Source organism: Salminus brasiliensis, chromosome 19, assembly GCF_030463535.1.
Source record: "Salminus brasiliensis chromosome 19, fSalBra1.hap2, whole genome shotgun sequence".
Lineage (NCBI taxonomy): Eukaryota > Metazoa > Chordata > Actinopteri > Characiformes > Bryconidae > Salminus > Salminus brasiliensis.
The window spans coordinates 23,353,057-23,375,910 of NC_132896.1; the positions used below are offsets into that span (position 1 = coordinate 23,353,057).

Sequence of the window (22,854 nt, forward strand, 5' to 3'; positions counted from 1 at the left end):
TGGATTTTTGTCTTGATATTCTGTCTCTCCATGTTAGAATATATCTACCATTAAAAGTGCAGAAGGATAGTGTCTTTATTAGTGGGCAAACAAAGAAAATCAGCAAGGGATCAAATACTTCTTGGACTCACTGTATATATATATATATATATAATACATGTTTAAAAAAAACAAAAAAACAAAAAAAACGTTTTTAATCAGTCTAAAAATCTCTAGTCCACACCTCCAAACTAATCTGAAGACTTTTTTGAGATCATTAACTCAAGGATTCACATATTGTATCCACTAGCACTATGTTTTTACGGTTGTTCTCAATGAAGACATGAATGATTATAATGTATTTTAGGCATATTGTACTAGTCAATGCGCTTGACTTGGTTGAGGATCAAATTTTATGACAAATTAATGCAGAAAATCATAAAATTCACAGTGGGTTCACAGTGCAAAATTATTCAGTGTTTACACAGGTCAGGTTCCCATTTTACAGTTGTATAACTGTCTTTCCATGTTTATTAAACAGACGAATGCTGTTCTTAGTGATTCCTTTGTTCATGGCTGTAATTGTGTAATTCTTTTAGGATACATTTTTAGCATTCATCAGCATATTTTCAAGACTATATACACTATGTGTACACTAGGGCCAGTGAATTGGAAGATATACACATGGACCTGGTAGTTTGTTCCAAAAAACAAACAAGAAAAGTAGCAGTGGTGCAGCAAACACATACAGGTAGCAGGAAATGTGGATCCAGTGTAATCTGCCCAGGACACAAAACTTGGTACATGACATGGTATTTCTGTGCTATTGTGTAAAGACGTTATTTTAACTTTATTTTATGTTAAAGTGCTAGTGCAGACACACTAACTTGATTAGAGAGAAAAAGCAAGAGATGCTTCCATTTTTTATTTAAGTTTCTCACTGTATCTGCAACAAACAACATTTTAAAGCTTCATTGCATTGTACATGTTCAAAAATTTATTTCAAATGCAGTTTCCTTACAGTGGTTAATGAAACATGATATCAGATTATTCCATTGCATTTTGATATGGGACATTATCAGGGAAATAAATGTAGTTTACATTAATTTCTCAAAGCATGCAAACCTGCAGATTTGCACATTTCTGTGAAAGCAACTCATACTCTCTTTGTTGCGTCAGCATTTGCATTAAGGAGGAGACTAATCAAAGTACAGTGACCAAGCTGTAAACAAAGTAATGATTAAGTTCCTGTTCAGTCCCAGGATAATGAAAATACAGTATAATTAATCATTAAAAGTAAAAAAAAAAAGTATAGATAAAATCGTTTTAATGCAAATAGTATGAAGGTGCAGATAAACCATTTTAATGTTTATTGGATACCTTTGACTGTTTTCATATGAAGTACTCTGAAAATTAGTGTTTTAGGCATAACCATGCCAAAGGGCAGCAAAGTGAAAAATCTGAAACTGCAGCCAGAACCCTTTTTACTGAAGCACTACCACTGAAAATATAATTTTATGCTACTGAAAGTGTTGTGATGCCTTTGACACAAAGCTTTATAAAAACACTGTAGCAATAACTCAGCAGGATATCAGGAAAACTAAGTATATATAGTTTTAGTCTTGCTATAACAAAGCTTTAAAATGGCTTTTTCTAGGTACACTATTTACAGAAACCTCTGCCCACTGCTATTAGTGTATCCTCATTTACCTAGCTAATCTGGTCAAGTACAAAACGTCATGAGTGATTTCATTTAGGAAACAGGGACACTCTAATGCACAAGAGACTTGAAAGTTCAAACAGACACAGATCAGACAGGGGAAAAACATCACTAAGAAAACTAAATCTCAAATAGCTGAAAAAGAAAAACACCCTTCATCCATTAGTGTCCTCAATGCACTTATTCACACAAACTTAAATGAAACTATAAAAACACATGTACTGTAGTCCTATACAAAAAAAACAAAACAAAAAAAAAAGTTAAATAAAACAAAGTTTCATACACTCATCTTTTTCATTTTAGCAAATGGCAAGTATTCTTAGTAGGGTGAAATTTGGTTGTGTTTCTTAAGTGCTTCAACACAAATACACTTGAAATTTTGACATAGAAATAAAGATGCAAAATAATCATTAAAGATGAAGCAAAAAGATCAGTAGCCTCTGTTGACTACCATTTAACACATTAACAAAATCTGATCCTGTAGGCAACCTACAACATTAGCAAGTACTTCTTTACTTAACATATTGCCATTCCTCTGAGAAAAAAAAAAAAGAAATTGTCTTGAAAGTAATTAGAAGCGTCCAACTCTATCAGCTTTATACAATTAACAAGATGGCCACTTACACAAAATCACTGAAAAATCATTGAATCAGTGATTCAAAAATGGGATGCATTTATTTTTCAGTGCTCCCTGTATGCCTAACGTTCCAAACATGTCACATTGTCTTACAAAACCAAAAGATGTGTGTGTAGATTTTTATTTCTTTTTAAATATATATTAGACATGATCATGTAAGCACATGACTCCATAAATGTTACTCTGTAAAGTAAAAACACACAAAAAAACAAACAAACAAACAAAAAAAAAAACTGGGATCAACTGTCTTATAAAACAAGTTCTGTTTCATAGATTGGTTGGTAATTATATATGCCTTTTTAAATGGTTATGATGGGACTAGTGATAACTGAAGTAATAAAGAAAAGACAACTGACAGAGTGTGACAGAATTGAGGCTTAGAGGGAGCACTGACTAATTCACTCTTGTCACATCAAGACATCAACATCATCACCATGGTCTTCCTCTTCAGTGACTTTGAGCGACAGAACCTCTTCATTAAGGAACAAACCACTGAGTCTCTCCTTGCGAGCCTGCCTCTGCTCTTTCAGCTGCCTTTTACGCAGAGCCTTCTGCTGCAATTTCCTCTGCTTAGAACGTTTCTGTACGAAAGTATTGTTAAAAGAAAAACAGAAAAAAACAAAACATTAAAACCACAAAAGCAGGGTACTGAAGAATTTAATTACCAGATGGTTTCATTTTAAACAGTAAAATTGCTGGTTTTGTATCAACTGTCTTGTTACATTAAACATCCAGAAAATGACAGTAAAACATGATCAGCCACCCAAAGAGATTTGAGATATATATATATATATATATACACACACACACAGTCATGCCCGAAAGTATTCATACCCCTGTCAAAGTTTGACTTAAATTTACTTTTATTTAACCAGAAATTATATTTTTGCCTGGAAATGACACAGGCATCTCCCAGGAGATAACACGATGATGTACAAGAGGCATCATTGTGGGAAAAAATATTTCTCAGCTTTTATACACATTTGAACAAAAAGTGGCATGTCCAAAATTATTCATACCCTTCTCAATAATTAATAGAAAAGCCTTTATTGGCTATTACAGCAATCAAACGCTTCCTGTAATTGCTGACCAGCTTTTTGCATGTCTCCACTGGTATTTTTGCCCATTCATCTTTAGTGATGAGCTCCAACTCTTTGAGGTTCGAGGGTCTCCTTGCCATCACCCTGATCTTTAGCTCCCTCCACAGATTCTCAATTGGATTCAAGTCAGGACTCTGGCTGGGCCACTGCAAAACATTAATGTTTTTGTCTGCTAACCATTTCTTCACCACTTTGGCTGTGTGTTTTGGGTCGTTGTCGTGCTGAAATGTCCACCGGTTCCCAAGGCCAAGTTTCTCTGCAGACTGCCTGATGTTGTTGTTGAGAATCTTGATGTATTCCTCTTTTTACATGGTGCCATTTACTGCGATCAAGTTCCCTGGTCCATTGGCTGAAAAACACCCCCAAAACATTAGGTTCCCACCACCATGTTTGACAGTGGGGATGGTGTTCTTAGGGTTGAAGGCTTCTCCTTTTTTACGCCAAATGGTGCACACATCATTGTGGCCAAACAATTCAATTTTCATCTGACCATAAAACAGAACACCAGAAGTCTTCTTCTTTGTCCAGATGAGCATTTGCAAAGGTCAAGCGGGCTTTTGTGTGCCTTTTCTGGAGAAGTGGTGGCCTGCGTCCGTGGAACCCAGCAGTGTGCAGTGTCCGTTGAACTGTCTGCCTTGAGATGTCGCCACCAGCAGAGTCCAGATTCACCAGGATGGCCTTGGTGGTGATCCTTGGATTTTTCTTCACCTCTCTCACTATTCTTCTGGCCAGCACAGGTGTCACTTTTGGCTTCCGACCACATCTTCTGAGATTTTCCAGTGCGGAACTTCTTGTATTTTTTTAATAATACTTTGCACTGTAGCCACTGGAACTTGAAAACATTTTGATATGGCTTTATAGCCCTTTCCTGACTTGTGAGCGGCCACAATGCACAGCCGCAGGTCCTTAGTGAGCTCCTTTGTCTTAGCCATGACTGTCCACAAACCAACTGCAGAGAGCAGTTTTTTTTGCTGTTGAGTTGATTAAAACAGCTGTTCCCAATGAATCAGGGTAATTAGGATGCTTTAAAACAGCTTGGACTATTTGGAATGGTATAGAACTTTGGATTTTCCCATATACTGTGACAGTTTTCAAAGGGTATGAATAATTTTGGACATGCCACTTTTTGTTCAAATGTGTATAAAAGCTGAGAAATACTTTTTCCCACAATGATGCCTCTTGTACATCATTGTGTTATCTCCTGGGAGATGCCTGTGTCGTTTCAAGGCAAAAATATAACTTCTGGTTAAATAAAAGTAAATTTAAGTCAAACTTTGCCAGGGGTATGAATACTTTCGGGCATGACTGTATATATATATATATATATATATATATATATATATATATATATATATATATATATATATATATATATATATATATATACACACACACACAAACATAAAAATATGCAGATTTCCACCAACACCTGAATAATGATGTACAATCACTTCACACAGTGAGAGATCATTGTAATGTGATAGTATTTATATATTTATAATATTATATTTTGTTTATATATATATATATATATATATATATATATATATATATATATATATATATATATATATAAAATATATAATAACCACACACACACACACACACACACACACACACACACACACACACCAAGTAGTATTGAACCCCCTGCAGATTTTGCAGGTTTACACATTTGGAGTTAACTTGGCATTGTGACATTTGGACTGTAGATCAGCCTGGACGTGTGAAATGCACTACAGCAAAAAAAAATTATTTCTTTGCTTTTCAAAATTGTGAAAAGTTTATTCAGAGGGTCCATTATTATTCAACCCCTCAAAGCACCAGAATTCTGTTTGGTTCCCTCAAGTATTAAGAAGTAATTGAGGCATAAAGAACAATGAGCTTCACATGTTTGGATTAATTATCTTTTCCCGCCTTTTCTGACTATTTAAGCCCCTGCCCAAACTTGTGAACAGCACTCATACATGGTCAACATGGAAAAGACTAAGGAGCATTCCAAGGCCATCAGAGACAAAATCAGAGATGGACTCGTGCCTGTCTGACACTATTAATATCACAACTATTAACTTTCTGTTGTACCTGGTTTGGTAATTTTTATCATTAATGTTTAAAACAGTCTGGCCAGATGAGGATGGGTCCCCCTTGTGAGTCTTGGTTCCTCCCAAGGTTTCTTCCTCCAGCTCTGAGGGAGTTTTTCCTTGCCACTGTCGCCGTTGGCTTGCTCACGGGGGTCTTTGACGCTTCATGTTATTTCTTCTTTCTTCTCTGTCTCTGTTCTTTATTAAGTAATAATTATGTAAAGCTGCTTTGTGACGACAACAGTTGTAAAAAGCGCTATACAAATAAATTTGACTTGACTTGACTTGACAAAATCGTGGAGGGTCACAAGGCTGGCAAGGGGTACAAAACCCTTTCCAAGGAGTGGGGCCTACCTGTCTCCACCATTGGGAGCATCATCCGGAAGTGGAAGGCTTATGGAACTACTATTAACCTTGTTAAAAGCTTTGAAGGCTGTAACTCATTTGCAACTTGTTAAATTTGCAAAATCTGCAGGGGGTTGAATACTACTTGGAGGCACTTTATGTAATTATATACACACACATTATTTTTTTCTTTTTACAAACAGGGACAAACATCCTTTTAAGTGATGCACAGAGAAATAGTATAAACTGCAATAATTTCTCACAAAACTAACATTAATCTAATTGCTAATTAAATTTAAGTTTCCTTAAGTTTGTAACTAAATTCAGTACCTGACTGATGGGGTCATAATCAGAAATCATGGTTTTCTTTGTGTACTAAAGAGACATTTATACATTTAAAAAGAAAGAAAGTAAGTAAATAAATAAGTAAATAAATGGATGGGGGGCACAAAAAACCCACACCTGACCACACCACCTATCCATTTCAAGTTTTTAGCCTACCTTGGAGTCTCTGATACGCTCTGCTGCAGTGGCCAGGTTACCGTCACTGTGGGCACGGCTAATGTTCGTGGAGGAGTTGGATCCGGATGATCCAGTGCTGCTGCTGGCGCTGCTCACCATGCTGGCATTGCTGCTGCTGTGGGCACTTACACCACTAGTACTGCCGCTGCTTGCCACGCTACGTTTCCAACTGTCTCGCGTGCTGCCAGGTCTCTGCCGTGGACTGTGTTCGCGGATATAGTTCCTCACCTGGATAACACCAAGATGTAAAGCAAAAGTTGCCAGAATGTTTGTTATGTTTGCAGCAATTGATAAGGGCAAGGGTGCTTTACGAAGTACTAAAGACACTTGTCTTGAAGGGGTTAAATGCCATTTTTAATGACCCCTGCACTTTCAGAATCAGTGTGTGTAATTTGGAAAAAACAATTTAAATTGTTCGTTTGATTGGTTTATTACAAGTAAGTTTTGCTAATAAACCTAATTTGCTGGAATGTGGCAGGAATCATTTTAATTGCAACTGTATGGAAAATCTCCACCCTGCAGATAATATATATATATATATATATATATATATATATATATATATATATATATATATATATATATATATATATATATATATATATATTCAGGGCCTTAGACAAACCAGCAAAGAAAAAAAAAATTGCTAAATTTGGAAAAATGTGCATAATAATAACACACATAATAATACACAAATGAGATTAATCTTGTACACAAAAAACCCCCCCAAAAAAATCACACTATAGAAATAAGTCAAAATAGCATTTGTCTAGATCCCTTGCTCTTTTTTTAAACAGTGTTTGGTAAACAAATTTAGTTTCAGCACAAACATTTTACAGGATTATTCTAAACAAAAACAAACAAGAAATCCTAAAATAATAATAATAATAAAAAGAAATATTTATTTTATATACTGACCTGTTTCAATTTTTCATCTGTGAGGCAGTTCAGTTCAATGATGAATTCACTGTCTGTTGGAGATATCTGTGCACTTGGATCAATTATTTTAATTATATCAAGCTGCTCCCGCAGTCCCATCTCTGTACTCACTTTCCGGCTCAGGTACTCAATATACTCCACCTGAAAGAAAGAAGAGAAAGAAAAACAAAAACAAACAAACAAATAAATAGTGTGTTAAAGTAATAAAATGTGTCAAACAAGGCCCAGAGGCCACATCAGACCAATGGCACAATACACCTTTTAGATTTTCTATGAATATCAGCCTGAAACGTTGAGATTGGAGCAACCCTGTTCTTTCTTTTTTTTTCCCTTAAACAGTTGTTTTTTGTGAATGCACTCATTTAACTGACAGATATTGACAAACTTGCAGCAAAGAAAAGATGCCAGGTGTCTAGTTCAAGCAAACAGGTACATTTAAAGAATCTGGCTCCTGAAGACAAGTCAGTTTAACAGTTATTTGTGGCTACTTATGTATGTTTATCATAATAATAATAATAATAATAATAATAATAATAATAACAACAACAACAACATTTAAAGGTCTACTTCAATAGCCTCTATTTTTCTTCTACAGTTTAGGGAATTAAATAATACAAAAATATATAATAATAATGATGATGATGATGGATTATCATCATAAAATAAAATGTGTAACCATGGTCCTGGCTTAGTTGAGATTTTATTTTTATGGCCCTTTAAGTGGTTGAGTTTGACATCCCTGGTTTAAAGCCATACCTGTTCATCATTGGTCATGGCACTCCAAGGCAATTCGTCAAGGTTTCCATGCGATTTGGTCTTTTTTTTTGAAACAAGGCAGGGTGAACTTGGTACACTAGGTATGATGTCAGAAAGCACATCACTTCCGCTGGCTATGTCACTTCCTGGTAACTGAAGATGGAAACATGGGAATGAAAACATCTGGTGTTAAAGCAAGAAACAGATTATACATGTGTACCATACCATCACAGCACAAAATTTCACATTACTATGCAGTTTATAAAGACATAGTATGATTCAGTGATGTAACAATATACACTATAAAACGTACTTGACAAAAACTTCAACAATCTCTTCACTCTAGTTCTGGATTTTTTTTTATTTAAATGGTTATGTTGCAGCCTTGTGCAAAATTATTAAGATTAAAAGTTTTCCCCTTCATCAGTCTGCACTCAATAAAATTAACTGAGCACATAAGCACTCAGACCCTTTATTCAGCACTTAATACTTAAAAGCACCTTAGGCAGGAATTACAGCCTCTAGTCTTCTTGGGTATGATGCAACAAGATTTGTGCACCTATATTTGGGATGAGGACCAATCATTGGACAGTCATTTTCATGTATCTCCAGAAATGTTCAATTGGGGGCTCTAGGGCTCTGGCTGGACCATTAAAGGACATTCACAGAGTTGTCCCTTAGCTACGCCTGTGTTGTTTTGGCTGTGTGCTTAGAGTCAGACTTGTTGGAGGGTGAATCTTCTGCCCAGTCTGAGGTCCTCAGCGGTCTGGATCAGGTTTTCTTTAAGAACATCTCTCTACTTTGCACCATTCAGCTTTCGGTCAACCTGGACCAATTCCCCTGTAGCAGCCACACAAAAACCATAAAAACCCACAGCATGATGCTGCCACCACCATGCTTCACAGTAGGGGTGGTATTGCGCAGGTGATAAGCAGTACCTGGTTTGGTCCAGGCATGACACTTTAAATTTTTTGGCCTCAATCCAATCTTGAATTTTGTTTCTCGGTCCGAGAATCTTTTAGGGACCTGTGTCACTAACTAACTAACTAACTAACTAACACTTGAGATGGTTCTGTCTCACCAAGCAGTCTGATAGTCTAGCCTGCATTTACAATATCGCTAATGTATACTGATTTGACTTGCAATAAACCAATATTTAAATTGGTGCTTTTAACCTGTAAATAATCTATTGTAAAGTTTGTCACATTACATTACTGATTTCATGCAATATATTATAGAAAGCATTCTGTACGGTCAAACACTCTTTTAGGTTTGGTAAGAAGTGTAAAAAAGTGGTACATTCTTGGTTCTTACTGGTATGGTGAGTCATTTATGCCAAAAAAAGGGAACACTCAGTAACAGGGCTGGTGGCAGGGTCAATAAGACAAGGGGGGTGAAATAAGTTACATAGAGCACTAAATCATGTTCAACTAGAGAATGGCTGGATAGATATACTGTTATTAGTTTAAAAGGCCAACCTGTGTAACTTTATTGGGAACTTTTCATTACATAGCATTAGACTGTGTTTGGTTTGAGTCATGCTTTGAACATGCCATGTTCATACGCTTCTACTCTTTATGCACCGGTGACAGTGGTCTTAAGACATACACTATATTCCCAAAAGTATTCACTCGCCTGCCAACTCTTGAAAAACAACCCCACACCATAATCCCCCTCTCCACAAAACTTTACCCTCGGCACAATGAAGTCAGACAAGTACCATTCTCCTAGCAACCGCCAAACCCAGTCTTGTCAGTGTTTGTGGTGGCAGTGATGGCTCAGCAGGTAGAGCGCCGGTGGCTCAGCAGGTAGAGCGCCGGGGGCTAACAGGGTAGTGGGTTTGATTCCCGGGCTTGGCCCTTTACCCTCTCTGCTCCCCGGGTGCTGGAGTTGGCTGCCCACCGCTCTGGGTGTGTGTGTGTGTGTGTGTTCACTACCACAGATGGGTTAAATGCAGAGGACACAAAAGGTGCACCTTTACCTTTTTTTTTTTTATAAACCTTGTCCATCGGATTGGCAGACGGAGAAGCGCAATTCGTCACTCCAGAAAACAGGTCTTCACTGCTCTAGAGTCCACCAATGCTTTGCACTGCACTTAGTGATGTTATGAACATCACCACATAACGTTTGGAGGTCTGTAGCGATTGACTCTGCAGAAAGTCGCACAATGCGCCTCAGCATCCACTGACCCTGTGCTGTCATTTTATGCGGCCTACCACTTTGTGGCTGGATTGCTCTCATTCCCAATTGCATTACCACACTGGAATTAACTGAGCTCCTGAGAGTGACCCATTCTTTCACAAAATGATTGTAGAAGCATTCTGCATGCCCAGGTTCTCGGTTTTATACACCTGTGGCCAAGGAATTGATTGAAACAACTGAATTCACTGATTTGGATGAGTGAGTGCATATTTGTGGTTTACTTAATAAATCACTTGTATTAAAATTACTTCTCAGCAATTAGATGTTTAGGTGGGCAAATGAGGTAAGTGGGCCTTGGTCCGCTGACCACCGCTTAAACTTAGTAATGACATTTTTTTTGGAACACCAAGTGTCACATTTCATTTTAGATAACATACAAACTGTACTGACATGCACCATGTTCTTTATCTTTAACTTGGTTTCTCATTCACACCACACAAAAAATTGAATTGAAAAGAGGTACTTAATTTCTGGACTGGTGCATTCCTTCTTATATAAAAATCAGGCCAGACTATGTCAGCACCTACAAATCCTTGGGTTTGTAAATTCTATACTAGGTTACTTGTTTTTTTCAAGGAATTACATATTAATATAAAATTCCTTATATTCCTTACAATACAAGTTAACAGGTAATGTCTAAGGAATACATACGGATGCCTTAAATATTTCACTTCTGAGCAAAACTATAAATGGTATAATAAAGGAGATTTGATGAGTGAATATTATGATGTGTTCATTTCTCAAGCCTTACCTGCCACTCAAACTCACTATCTGACCAGTCCCAGTATGTGCTAATGGAAGAGGACACATCGCTGCAGACACTACCCTCTGGAAAAAGGTCAAAGGAGGTGAGTTCCTGATCATCCAGGAGAGAGTAGCAGTCATCTTGGTCCCCCACAGACACAGAAGAGAACAGCTCTTCGCTGCACTCTGAGCTGGCCACACTCGTGCCACATGAGGTCAGGTTCCATCTTCAAAAAATAAATAAATAAAAGGGGAAAAGAGAGAGAAAAAAAAAAAAAGATTAGATTTGGAATATTTTGTGATGCTGGCATGTTGAGGTTTGTGGACACACCTTCTAATGAATGCATTCAGCTACTTTAAGTTGCACATAATTGCTGGAGCCGACACACATGAATCCATTTGTACCATGTCTAATGCCAGGCATGGGGCATAAAAATCATCCCCAGCATTGAGCTGTGGCGCAATTAAACTGTTCTCTGTAATGATGCTCCATCCAATACTTTTGATAGGAGTTGGGAATGAGACGGGGTGTGACCATTCAACAAGGTCTTGAGAAACTTAGCACATTTTCTTACAGATTCAAAGTGACAGACAACTGTAGTTTCTTTACTAATTAACAGGAGTGGTGTAAAGTACGGTGAATGACAACTACCAACAAAGCCAAAAGGAACAGCACTCATCTTCAGCAAAGCTTAAGTGGCATCACCAAGCTCACTGAATGAGGAGTGACAAGGAACTGTGGGCAAAAAGTTACTGTGCAGACATCTACCACTGAAAGATCTCTCAACACTGCCCAAGGATGTAGATACATACCCCTAGCAGAGTGATAAGACATCAGCCCAGTGGCTTCTGCTGAATGACCCTGTATGCATAAGATATGATCTTCACTGCCACAGCATGACGGCATGGCTATTTGGATTGCAGAGCAAGTGTTGCCATCACGGATAGTGTGTGCGCTTTACACATAAAATGTTTGAAATTATCTTTGCATGATTTTTTTTTTTTGCCAAAAAATAAATAAAAAAATAAAAAAAAGACACTAAAAACACAGTGCACTATGCACATTCAACAAAATGACCACTACTACTTTAAACAGGCAAAACCACCAGATCTGTCAGTAAAATTGGATCACATTAAAGACCAACAAAACAAGAACACAAACATTCAAAAGTTTACAGTGCAACCATAGCGCGTGCATTTTATATGCAACAAATACTATATTTGACATTCACTAAATGTTTCTTTTAACATTTATCACTTAACTACTAGTACAGTAGTACAGTGTATTAGTCCAGTCCATCACAAGGCTCTCTTATCACACCTCCACCCCATTTAAACACTGCACTTACACTGGAACTGTGGCTTAGTCACACTGTACCCACAGAAGACCCCACTCACTCTATACTTTAATTCACATCTATCCAATGTTTATTTGTGTATAGCAGTGCAACATTTCATTTACATCACAGCAGTACATTTTAACAGTAAGTCAGTGTGTATATATTCTGCATTTCTTATTATTTGTATACATTTGCGTTCTACCAAGTGGGAGACTATGCACCCAGGTTTTTCACTCATCTTTACACTTGTGATTTGATTTTTCTATCTGTAGCGTTGCACTCTGATGCAATGTGATAAACCTAAAAAGACAGATATTTATGTACCTGGGGTACGTACTGATCAGACATAACATTAGCACCTGAGTAGGTCCCCTTGTGCCACAACACCACATCTGACTAGGGATGTCCCGATCCAGTGACTCGGGATCAGGTGCCGTTCCTGGCATTTTAATCAATCGGGTATCAGCTTTTAATGGTCCGATCCATCCTTAGGTTTGCTGTAGCAGGGTGCCATCTGGCGTCCTCTAGGCACCATTAACAGACATGATCCTTAAATTTTTTGGAAAGCTATCACAGACAGACTTCATCTGAGACTTTATTCTGGTTAGGAAAACTAAACAGAGCTTTATTTGAACTGATAAGTGCTTCGATGTTAACAGTTAGCAGACAAAACAAAAGCTAAAGCTAGCTTCTTAGGCTAACTCTGCATTCTACCTTAAATAGTGCTGCAGTTCTACTGAATCCATTTCAACAGTAGAACGTAACCGCTGCATTATTTAAGGCAGAACGTAAGGTTCGAGGAAGAGGAAAGCTTTCTTATAGTTAGCTAGCTCAGAGCCTCGCTGTAAATGAGAGTGTAGCAGGTAAAGAGTGTGTTAGGTGTGCTAATCTCTGCCGTTTTTGTCCACCCTGCCAAAAACCACGTATGTTGTCGTAGTTCTGCATCGGAATTTTATCCCTTCCAAAAGCTGTTGGTGAGCCCAAAAAATCAGGGCTAAAATCGTGTAGTGTGAACTCGGCATAACGGCCCTTCCATCCCAATCTTTACTCCTTTATCTGCTTGGTTAGAAACCAGACCATGGTGTTCACCAGCGAGAGAACCACACTCCTTTCTTTTGTTTCAAAACAGCTCTGAACAGCACATTCAGAACCAAGGAGGAGGCTAATGCTAATAAACACTACACGCACCAAGTGATCTGACTGCAGAGTTGTAAAGGAACTGGGAGCTGAAAGGTCATGTGGGTCAGTGAGACTAGACTGCATGATATTAAACACTACAGAGTTTTAAAAGTTACTCCAACTAAAAGTAGATCAGATTAGAATTTTGTATGATTACAGAAACTAGAACTAAAGATTGTGATTTGCTAAATTCCCCACGCATGCTCATTTTACCTGCTTTGAGCAGATCACCTTCAAGAACTGACTGCTCACTTGGTGCCTTGTTTACCTCTGCCCTTAACAGATGCCACTGAAGATGAAGAGGAGTGCTTGGTTCTTTACCTGGGTTCATCTTTAGCTTGTAAGGTAGACTGTTTTTTTAAATATACTTTTATCCTGCTGATACTCTTGTCTTTTGGTTAACATAGAAGCTTTGTGGCTATTAAGTGTAGTATCGAGTATAATGCATATTGCATATAATGCAATACATGTTGACTTTTGTGTTTAGTAGTATCTAAGCTCAGAGGCATATTTGAATCCTAGTCTATACAAACTAGTGAAGGGTATTTGTTTTAGTAAACAGCACTTTTGTAAGTCGCTCTGGATAAGAGCATCAGCTAAGGGCCTTTAATATAAATGTATATAATATAGATATATAATCAATGGTTTTTTTTCCCTTGTTTGGGGTAAAAAAAAAAAGGTACTTTCAGTAGACACACCTATTGTAGGCATTAATTCTGTAATGGTAGGAACTACTATTTCAGCTCATTCTGAAACACCTACAGCAACAACTGGAACAGTACTAAACACAGATGTAACAATAAAAACATCCCTAATTCAAACTTGACACCATCAAGTTACAGATGACCAAGTATACAAACATGTTATATTATAGCCCTCCATGATTACCATCACGTGTATAAAGTGATGCATTCCCAGACTACCATTATTCACTATTACTGTAGACATATTATTGAATTAAAAAAATAAAATAAAAAAAGGAGAAAAAAAACAAAACAAACAAACAAAAAAAACATCATATCGTACCTGTTGCTGTGAAAACGGCGCAGAGGGTCTGTGCGATGACAAGAGGACAGCTGACAGCCAAAGTCACTAACATCCAATGTGCCATCTTCACTGAGGTTTCCTCGCTGCGACAGCAGAGGAAAAGGCTCCTCTGGAGCAAGAAACTTCTCATAAAGGTCGTCTGACATCTAGAACCTGAACATGGGACAGAAGATTTCTGAAGATATAGTTGAAGACAGATTCAGAGAAAAGTAAAATTGGACCCCTTCCTGGTATGTTTTAATAGTATATTTTCATGACATTTAAAGAAAAATAAAAAATAATTAAATAAAAGAGAGAAGAGAGATGTTTACTGTATCAATGTTTTATAACCTACTAATAAAACAGCTGACAGGTGGGAAAAGTGTGGAATATAATAATAATAATAATAATAATAATTTGTTTTGATTGCTAAATACAATCCAATTACATGAGATATTCAACAGATTACTTATTTTTTTGCACTAATGGTTTCTATGCAGTGTTAGACTCAATGTGTAGTGTTACACACTTAATATTTAAACCTTAATCATAAAACGGAAAAAGTTCTCACTTGCACTTAACTTGAACGATTTGCATTTGTTAGTCGTATGTTTGTCACGTCTCGTCTTTGTCAAGTTAAAACACGTTCATTTGCAAATCTTCGGTTTAAGACAAACTGACTGCAAACATGTCAGACGACGAAATTGAACTGTTTTTAAATAGCACCTATATAAAAACAGTTCAATTTCATCACCTGCCATGTTAATCCCTCTCTGTACTGTGATTATTTCTTTTCAACAGTTTGATTAAATACATCTGTATGCCTTGTCATTAGGGTTTCGAGTGTAGTTTAGGGAAATTAAAAGTTAAAACAGACAAATATTAAGCTACAATTCAATTATTAACATATCAATGAACTATTTTAAGTTTTAAATTTGTAAACGACATTTTAATCTAGCTAACAAGCGGATAAAAACCAAACAACAACAACAAAAAAAAACAGACAACCTATGTTGTTACAAGCAAAAGTAGCTAGCTAGCTAGATGTCGTGTTCCCAAAGGCACCGAATCGAGTAACGTTAAATGTATTTGTTAATCGACTTACCCAGCTAAACTAGTGCTAGCTACCGTGGACGTTTCAAAGGTAGCTAGCTAGCCAGCTACTGACTCGACATTGATGCATGTTGATCACAATCATAAACGTGCAAAAATGGGTAGGCCATCAACATATCTCGCCTCTCGCCAGATCGAATAGCCGGTCGGACTAGCATTAGCCTTTACTCATTACCTTTTGTTGACAAGTAGCTAGGTATGTAGATAGCGAACTAGCTAGCTAGCAAACTGGCTAGCAGTCTTCCCTTCAAGACAAACGAGGCTCCCGGATTAGCGAGCATTGCTAACACTGGATTAGCTAGCTAATGTGTAGACGACGTACAAACGGACTTACAAATGTCGCTAGTTTGGTTAGTCAGCTAAAAACATAGCTAGTAGCCATAACGGGATGACAAACCAATCCTAACACAGCCTAAACTTACCTGGTTTGATTTCTTTAGTATGCGAACTCCATATTCGTCGTGCCAACCCCGTTCGTACACTTTTCTCTGACAACGTTTCACCACCACGTATTTTGACTAGCAATTACACACGATCTGTATGTCATGCTCATGACACGTTACTGGCAAGTACTACTTGGAGATCATCGAATCGGCGCAGTCGTGCGCAAAACTTGCCTCACGACAACGGACCAGGAATGCATGGATTACGTCATCCACCGACGGCGCCTTCAACCGCTCCGGCTCCAGCTGCTCCAGCTATGTTAATAAATGGTTTGTCACACTCTCCTTCTTTAAATACGTTCATTCGTTGAACATTTACTTTGAGGAAGACGTCAAAAGAGACGAATAAGTGCAGAATTATAACTTTCAGCTAAAAAAAACATGGAAGCAGTAGCATGTGTCAAGAACACCAAAAGTTTAACTAAAGTAAAAAAAAAAACAGTTAAATATATGACGAGTGATGGAAAAGTTGGGCAACCATGGTTCACATTACGTGTGTTTTTTTTGGCACATTCTAAATCATAATTACTATTTAATTGCTTAATTTAAAATTACAATATATAACACTTGGCAAAAGAAACGGCACATGAAATACGTTCTGGTATTTTTTATAGAGTAGGAAATTTTGTTAATAAATAGAAACTGTGCTCTAAAACGTTAAATAATAAAGCTCGGTGCATGTAATGCGATCTAATGAATGATAAAAACTGGGAAATTAAGCGGGACACAAGCAATGTGCACTGTGCGTGGTTGCTTTTGTCAGTGACAACATATGTGAATAGTGCATCGTCGTCAGTAAGTGCTCTGCATGTGTCAAGGATTACTAATAATCCATTATTGACACTGCAGTGTAAAAGTGGACGCGGAATTTCATCATTTCTTCAGCTGCCCCACTACAATTGAAGCCACCGGTAAGAAAGGCCAAATCAGCTAAGTTAGATGTAGCATTCGGTGGGAAAATAACACAAATTAAAATCTATGCCTTGAGTTAACTGTTATATGATATTTGCTTTTCTTGAACGCACCCGCGCTAGTTGGTTATTCCCATAATTCCGTGCTGGCGAGTCACATGATAACACTAGGCGGAAAGGTCCCAAAACATCGTAGTTTCACTTCAATGAATCTCACACGGAATAACAGTTTTACATAGATTTAACTGTTTTAAGCAGCTTTGTGTTTATGTTGAACACATAATGACAGCTGGTGTCCACGTTATTTTTCGTCTCTCTGCAGTAACGTTCGTTTAAAAATAAAGCTAAATACTACAGGAAGCACGATGGCTGAAAATGTCGGCTTTTTGGGGGGGAGGATTCCAGCAGAAGTCGAAATCATGTCCAAAGACATAAAGGATTTAGATAAAGAACTATTCAGAAAAATCCTTAAAGGTATGCTCATTAACGGGACAATTGTAAGTGTAGCTACATTTGTTACGTGCTGTATGAGAAACAAGCCTCCTGTTTTCTGTTTATGATATGTTGCAGTCGTGGTGAATGCTGTCGAAGGTAAGGACTGCAGTGGATCAATGACAGAGATTGCACAGAGCAGTTCGCTTTCAGAAGAAAAGTTCAGTCGCATTGTTTCAGGCATGTATAAACTTCTTAAAGAAGCACTGCGTCTGCCTTCCTCTTCTTTAAAGCAAGAGGTAAGCTCTCTTTAACGTCCCGTATGTTACTAGTCATGCTTCTGCCTAGTCTTGAACTATAATATAGCAGACTAAAACTCTACTGTAAAACATATTTTTTTCTTTCATAATAGTTTGTTTTGTGGACTGGAAATTATATATTATAGGTACTCTAATGTATTGTATAAGTTTATCCCATGATTTCCTTTTCAAAGGTTCGATTCAGTGGGCGGGACTGTGTCAACAGGTAGGGCGGATTTCAGCAGAAAAAGGTAGCTATATAGGATACTGGTCAGGGGAGGAATGAACTCTTTAAATAGTGAATAGTAGTCAGTTAGTGCTCTACATTTATCAAGGATTACGAATAACCGACTATTGATACTGTAATTTGAATGTGGCATCTCGTCATTTCTTCAGCTTCCCTACTACAGTTGAAGCCACCCGTAAGTTTGATGCAGGATTCGGTGGGAAAATAAATGACTAAACAGAAATAATAAAACAACAATGACTTGAGTTAACTGTTACATGATATTTGCTTTTCTTGAACGCACCCCATGCTGTTGTTTATTCCCATAATTCCTTGCAGGTGAGTCACATGATAGCACTAGGTGGTTACTGATCACACTTCTGCCTAGTCTTGATAGATTTTCTAGTCCACTAGACAAACTATAAGGAAAGAAAAATCTCGTATTGCGGTAGCGTTTTAGTCTGTTATATTCTAGTTAAACCCATTAAATCTAGCCTAATAATCTTACAGGTGGACTGTATAATGTTGCTATTTTTCATGCATATTTCTTCTTGTTTTAGTAGTTTGGACATGATGGCTTGGTGCTAATCTTTTTTTTTTTAATGCAGTTGCAAATTTTAATGCTTAATAGTTAAAAAAAAATTAACCAATATTGGCCATTACTTAATATATGTATCAGAAAGAAAAGTGATGTGATATTCAATCTATAATGTTAGTGCATCAGGATCGCCCATTCAGGATCAAGTCATTAGTGTTTTTTGATGAGTAGTTCAGTCTTTTTAGTAGTATAATTTTTTGTGCTTTTGTGGTTGCAAAATACATCTTTAAAAGTTTGAAACAACAACAAGAAGGAACATGAAACAATAATGTAGTTTGAACACTTGGCAAAGATTTCAAAGGCATCATAATCACCATAATTGTTATCTATTTATATTTAAGGTTGGTTCATACCTAATACGGATGTGGACGCGCATTGGACCATTCGCAATGCTCGTTGTCGCCAGAGTTGTTAAAAACTTAAAACTGATCTTACGTGCACAGTATGGCTTGATGCCTTTTCTCCAGACGTTATATTTAATATTAACATCAAATTATGTGGATTAAAATTTTTTATGACCCATAGCAATTTAGTTCCTTATTATTATTATTATTATTATTATTATTATTAGTAATAATAATAAAAACAGAGGCCAACATAAGCATGCACTGATCATACATAGTCAAACACCACAGAGCTGGTGCTAAATTAATCATTTAGACTAAGACTATTTCAACAAAATAATTTATTTGATTTTTTTTTTAGAGCTATGTGAACAAACAAGTTGATCTTTTTTAAAGCCACTTTCATATGTGGCCCTTGATTGGATACGTATCTGATCCATGACAATTAGAATTAGAAACACACTTTTCCACTATTGCACAGCCGTACAACAGATTTCCACCTTTGCATTTTAACCCAGCTATAGCGATGTACTTACTCTCTTACACACACACACACACACACACACACACACACTCACTAGCGAGTTGGGGCAGTGCAAACACTCCTGGAGGGATGGCAGCCGCTTCAGCGCCTGGGGATTAGTTTAGGGTTTGGTACCTTTCTTAAAGGTCACCTTCCATGTGAAATGTGATCTTCATGAGAATAGTCAAATTGGAGTTCATGGTTTGTTTGTTTGTTTTTTCCATACACCATATTTCAGTATTCAGTTGCTCTAATTTACAGCTAATGGGTGTTTCATGTCATTTCATGTCACTGTTTAGTCAAGTCAAGTCAAGTGGGTTTTAATGTCATTTCAACTACATACAGAGTACACAGTGAAACGAAACAACGTTCCTCCAGGACCATGGTGCAACATAGACACAGTGCATACAGAACACAAGTGCAACACAATACAAGTGCAGACAGACAACACAATACAGACAAGGAATAATAAATAATTGGGGGTAGTGTGCAAATTATGCAGTGTGTAATAAATATTCCAAAAAGAGTGAGGTAGTATTTGTTGTATATGTAAGTTATTTGTGCAAAATGCTTTGTGCAAAAATGCTTCCCATTTTAATTAGAGAGAGAGAGAGGGAGAGAGAGAGAGAGAGAGAGAGAGAGTGTAACAGAAAAGACTTCAGTTCAGAAGTTTGTTCTCAGAAGTCTGATGGCTTGGGGGAAGAGTCTGGTCGTGTTGGACCGGATGCTGCGGTACCTTCTTCCTGATGGCAGGAGGGAGAACAGTCTGTGTGAAGGGTGGGTGGAGTCATCCACAATGCTGGTTGCTTTGCGGATGCAGCGGGCAGTGTAAATGTCCATGACGGAGGGGAGAGAGACTCCGATGATCCTATCAGCTGTCCTCACGATGCATTGGAGGGTCTTGCGGTCAGAGGCTGTGCAAGTCCCAAACTAGACAGTGATGCAGCTGCTCAGGATGCTCTCTATGGTCCCTCTATAGAAGAGGGTGAGGATGGGTGGAGGGAGACAGGCCTTTCTCAGCTTCCGGAGGAAGTAGAGACGCTGCTGGGCTTTAGGCTGAATCAATCACAAATGGAGTCATTTAAACTTAATTGGAACTTGTTTCTGAGCAAATGATGCTGAGAGAGACCTTTCTTGTCTCAAACATAAAGAAGTTGGGGTGCCATTAAAAGAAGAATGGTATGCAGAAAAGAGAAACTGCAAATATCTACTGATGTCCAAGAGAGGATTAGGCTTGTTCCTCATACAGTCCCTCTTTTAGTGACTCTTAATATGAATGTGATATAAATTACAAGTATATAAATTAAGTGACCAGTGGAACATTTTGATTTAAAATCACACAGAGAATATATTATCCTCAGCCACATATACTGTTGAGAAAACATCTTGAATTGATCTCCATTTCTTTTCCACAGGGTTTCAAAGAGGATCTCCGTGAACTTAGGTGAGAGAAGGTTTTACGGATTTATTCGATAACAAGGTTTTAAATGATACTTTTAATATATGATGAAACACTGATTATACTATTTTGCAAAGCGTAGGATTTCAGAAGAGTTCATTGCAGACTTTGCAAGTGTTGTCTTTGGGAATAGGTATGTATTAAAATTTGTATATTATTATATATATATATATATATATATATATATATATATATATATTTGCATTCGTTTTTGTAAATTTCTGTTCTTGTCTAGTGAAAAAGATCAGTGTATTTTTGACTGTTTTAGTGTAAGCAGTTGTTTAAGAGGTATTGCAGTGCCTTAGTCCATGTAATCATTTTCTTTTCCAGGCGATCAGCACTAGATGCTGTTGTTACACAGCAAGGCCCAAGATTACCTAGTTTAGAAGAATTCAGATGGAGAGTGGATGTTGCCATTTCAACAAGGTATAGCATCCATGTACTGAAAGAAATTGTTTTAAGAGTAATCAGATTTACATGATAACACTTACCCTAACTGCATTTACACTAAATGTAGTTGACCAGGCAAGACATGTTTGATATCTGAAGGTTGCTTCTACAGGGTTAATGTAGCTAAAAAAAGTAATGGAATTGTATTTTACTCAGATTTCTTACCTGCATGTCAGCCTCATATCCCCACTACAAAATTTACGAAGCCAGCCTCAGACACCAGATGTGATTGTGTTTGAACAGTGAAATCACTAAAACTGTCATGGACACTGGCCCTTTTAGAGTTGAAGAATTGAAGATCTATGGCAAAAGGAGCACCTTTTGGCACTGTTATTTTTAATCTTCGTAATGCTGAGAATTAGGAACAGATAGGAACCTGGCAAAGGAACAGAAATGGATGCCCTTTTACTTCAGCTGAAGTCTGAATCACTGAGTACACAGAATTAAGTGTATTTTATTACTAAATGTTGATTGTATGTTTTAGTTCCTTGGCCCGAGCTTTACAGCCATCAATTCTAATGCAGTTGAAGCTTTCAGATGGGAATATCCATCGCTTTGAGGTAATTGAGATAAGTAATGATTTAAATAATGAATGTAATATTTACTTGTTCCTAATAAATGACCAGTAACTTGCACCAGAATTTCCTAAACATGCTTTGTTACTGTCAGCTGTAATTTACAAAAAGTGTTTTAAATTCATGTACTGTCAGGTCCATAAGTATTTGGACAGTGACAGTTTTTGTAATTTTGTGTCTGTATGTCAACTTGACTTTAATGTCTCTGTTTTTTATATATATATATATAAAATTATTATTATTATTATTATTTTATTTATTTATTTATTTATTTTTTTAAAGGTACCTGCATCCAAGTTCCAGGAGCTACGATACAATGTTGCACTTATTCTAAAAGAGATGAATGATCTAGAGAAGCGAAGTATTCTCAAGATTCAAGACTGACACATTCCAACACCGCTTCATATTCAGGCAGAACCTTTATATTCTGTGATAATAGTTAATGCAATTAAAACATAAACATTGTTATAAACACCTATTTTGTGGTCTGTGTTTGAATAAGCAATGCTGAAATTTTGAATAAGCAACACTGCTGTACCTGATGTTCCAGTATCCATACACCACACACTAACATGCCACTAGCTTGTTGGTGTATGTTCTGTGCTGTGAATGATCCACCAAAAAAATCTGGTTAGTGAGTGGTGGTCTTGTGATGATTTCCATTGATGGATGACAAATTGCATATAGTAACAAATGGGCCCCAGTCATCAATTGTAGTCCTGCAGTACCTTCCACAACTATTGGCATCCCAGGTAAACATGAGAAAAAGTAAAAAGAAAAAAAATCATGTAATTTAATTCATATATATTTTAATATGTGTGATATAATTGTCACACCTTTATTTCTGAAGTTTAGGTAAAGAAACTGGGATAGCTATGGCTATGTTTTTTGAAGTGTGATTTGGAACACTG

At 37.1% G+C, this 22,854-nt stretch overlaps 2 protein-coding genes across 3 annotated transcripts; one reads left to right on the top strand and one right to left on the bottom strand.

The window, feature by feature from the left end:
• Window positions 1-890: 890 nt before the first annotated feature.
• Window positions 891-16,316, bottom strand: fam199x (family with sequence similarity 199, X-linked). 2 transcript variants are annotated; one of them, XM_072663899.1, is made up of 7 exons: window positions 16,106-16,316; window positions 14,571-14,766; window positions 11,033-11,252; window positions 8,080-8,232; window positions 7,303-7,464; window positions 6,364-6,612; window positions 891-2,917 (listed from the first exon to the last, which is right to left on the bottom strand). In XM_072663899.1, exons 2-7 carry the CDS (start codon window positions 14,735-14,737, stop codon window positions 2,744-2,746), a joined length of 1,125 nt encoding a protein of 374 aa, XP_072520000.1. In that variant the 5' UTR covers window positions 14,738-14,766; window positions 16,106-16,316; the 3' UTR covers window positions 891-2,743. The 2 variants fall into 2 exon arrangements, with proteins under 2 accessions (XP_072520000.1, XP_072519999.1); XM_072663898.1 differs by having other exon boundaries at window positions 14,571-14,744; window positions 16,106-16,315.
• Window positions 16,317-17,197: 881 nt separating this feature from the next.
• commd5 (COMM domain containing 5) lies at window positions 17,198-22,419 on the top strand. Its single transcript, XM_072663212.1, has 7 exons — window positions 17,198-17,511; window positions 17,608-17,768; window positions 20,875-20,903; window positions 21,001-21,051; window positions 21,249-21,344; window positions 21,853-21,928; window positions 22,226-22,419. Exons 1-7 carry the CDS (start codon window positions 17,403-17,405, stop codon window positions 22,325-22,327), a joined length of 624 nt encoding a protein of 207 aa, XP_072519313.1. The 5' UTR covers window positions 17,198-17,402; the 3' UTR covers window positions 22,328-22,419.
• Window positions 22,420-22,854: the final 435 nt, after the last annotated feature.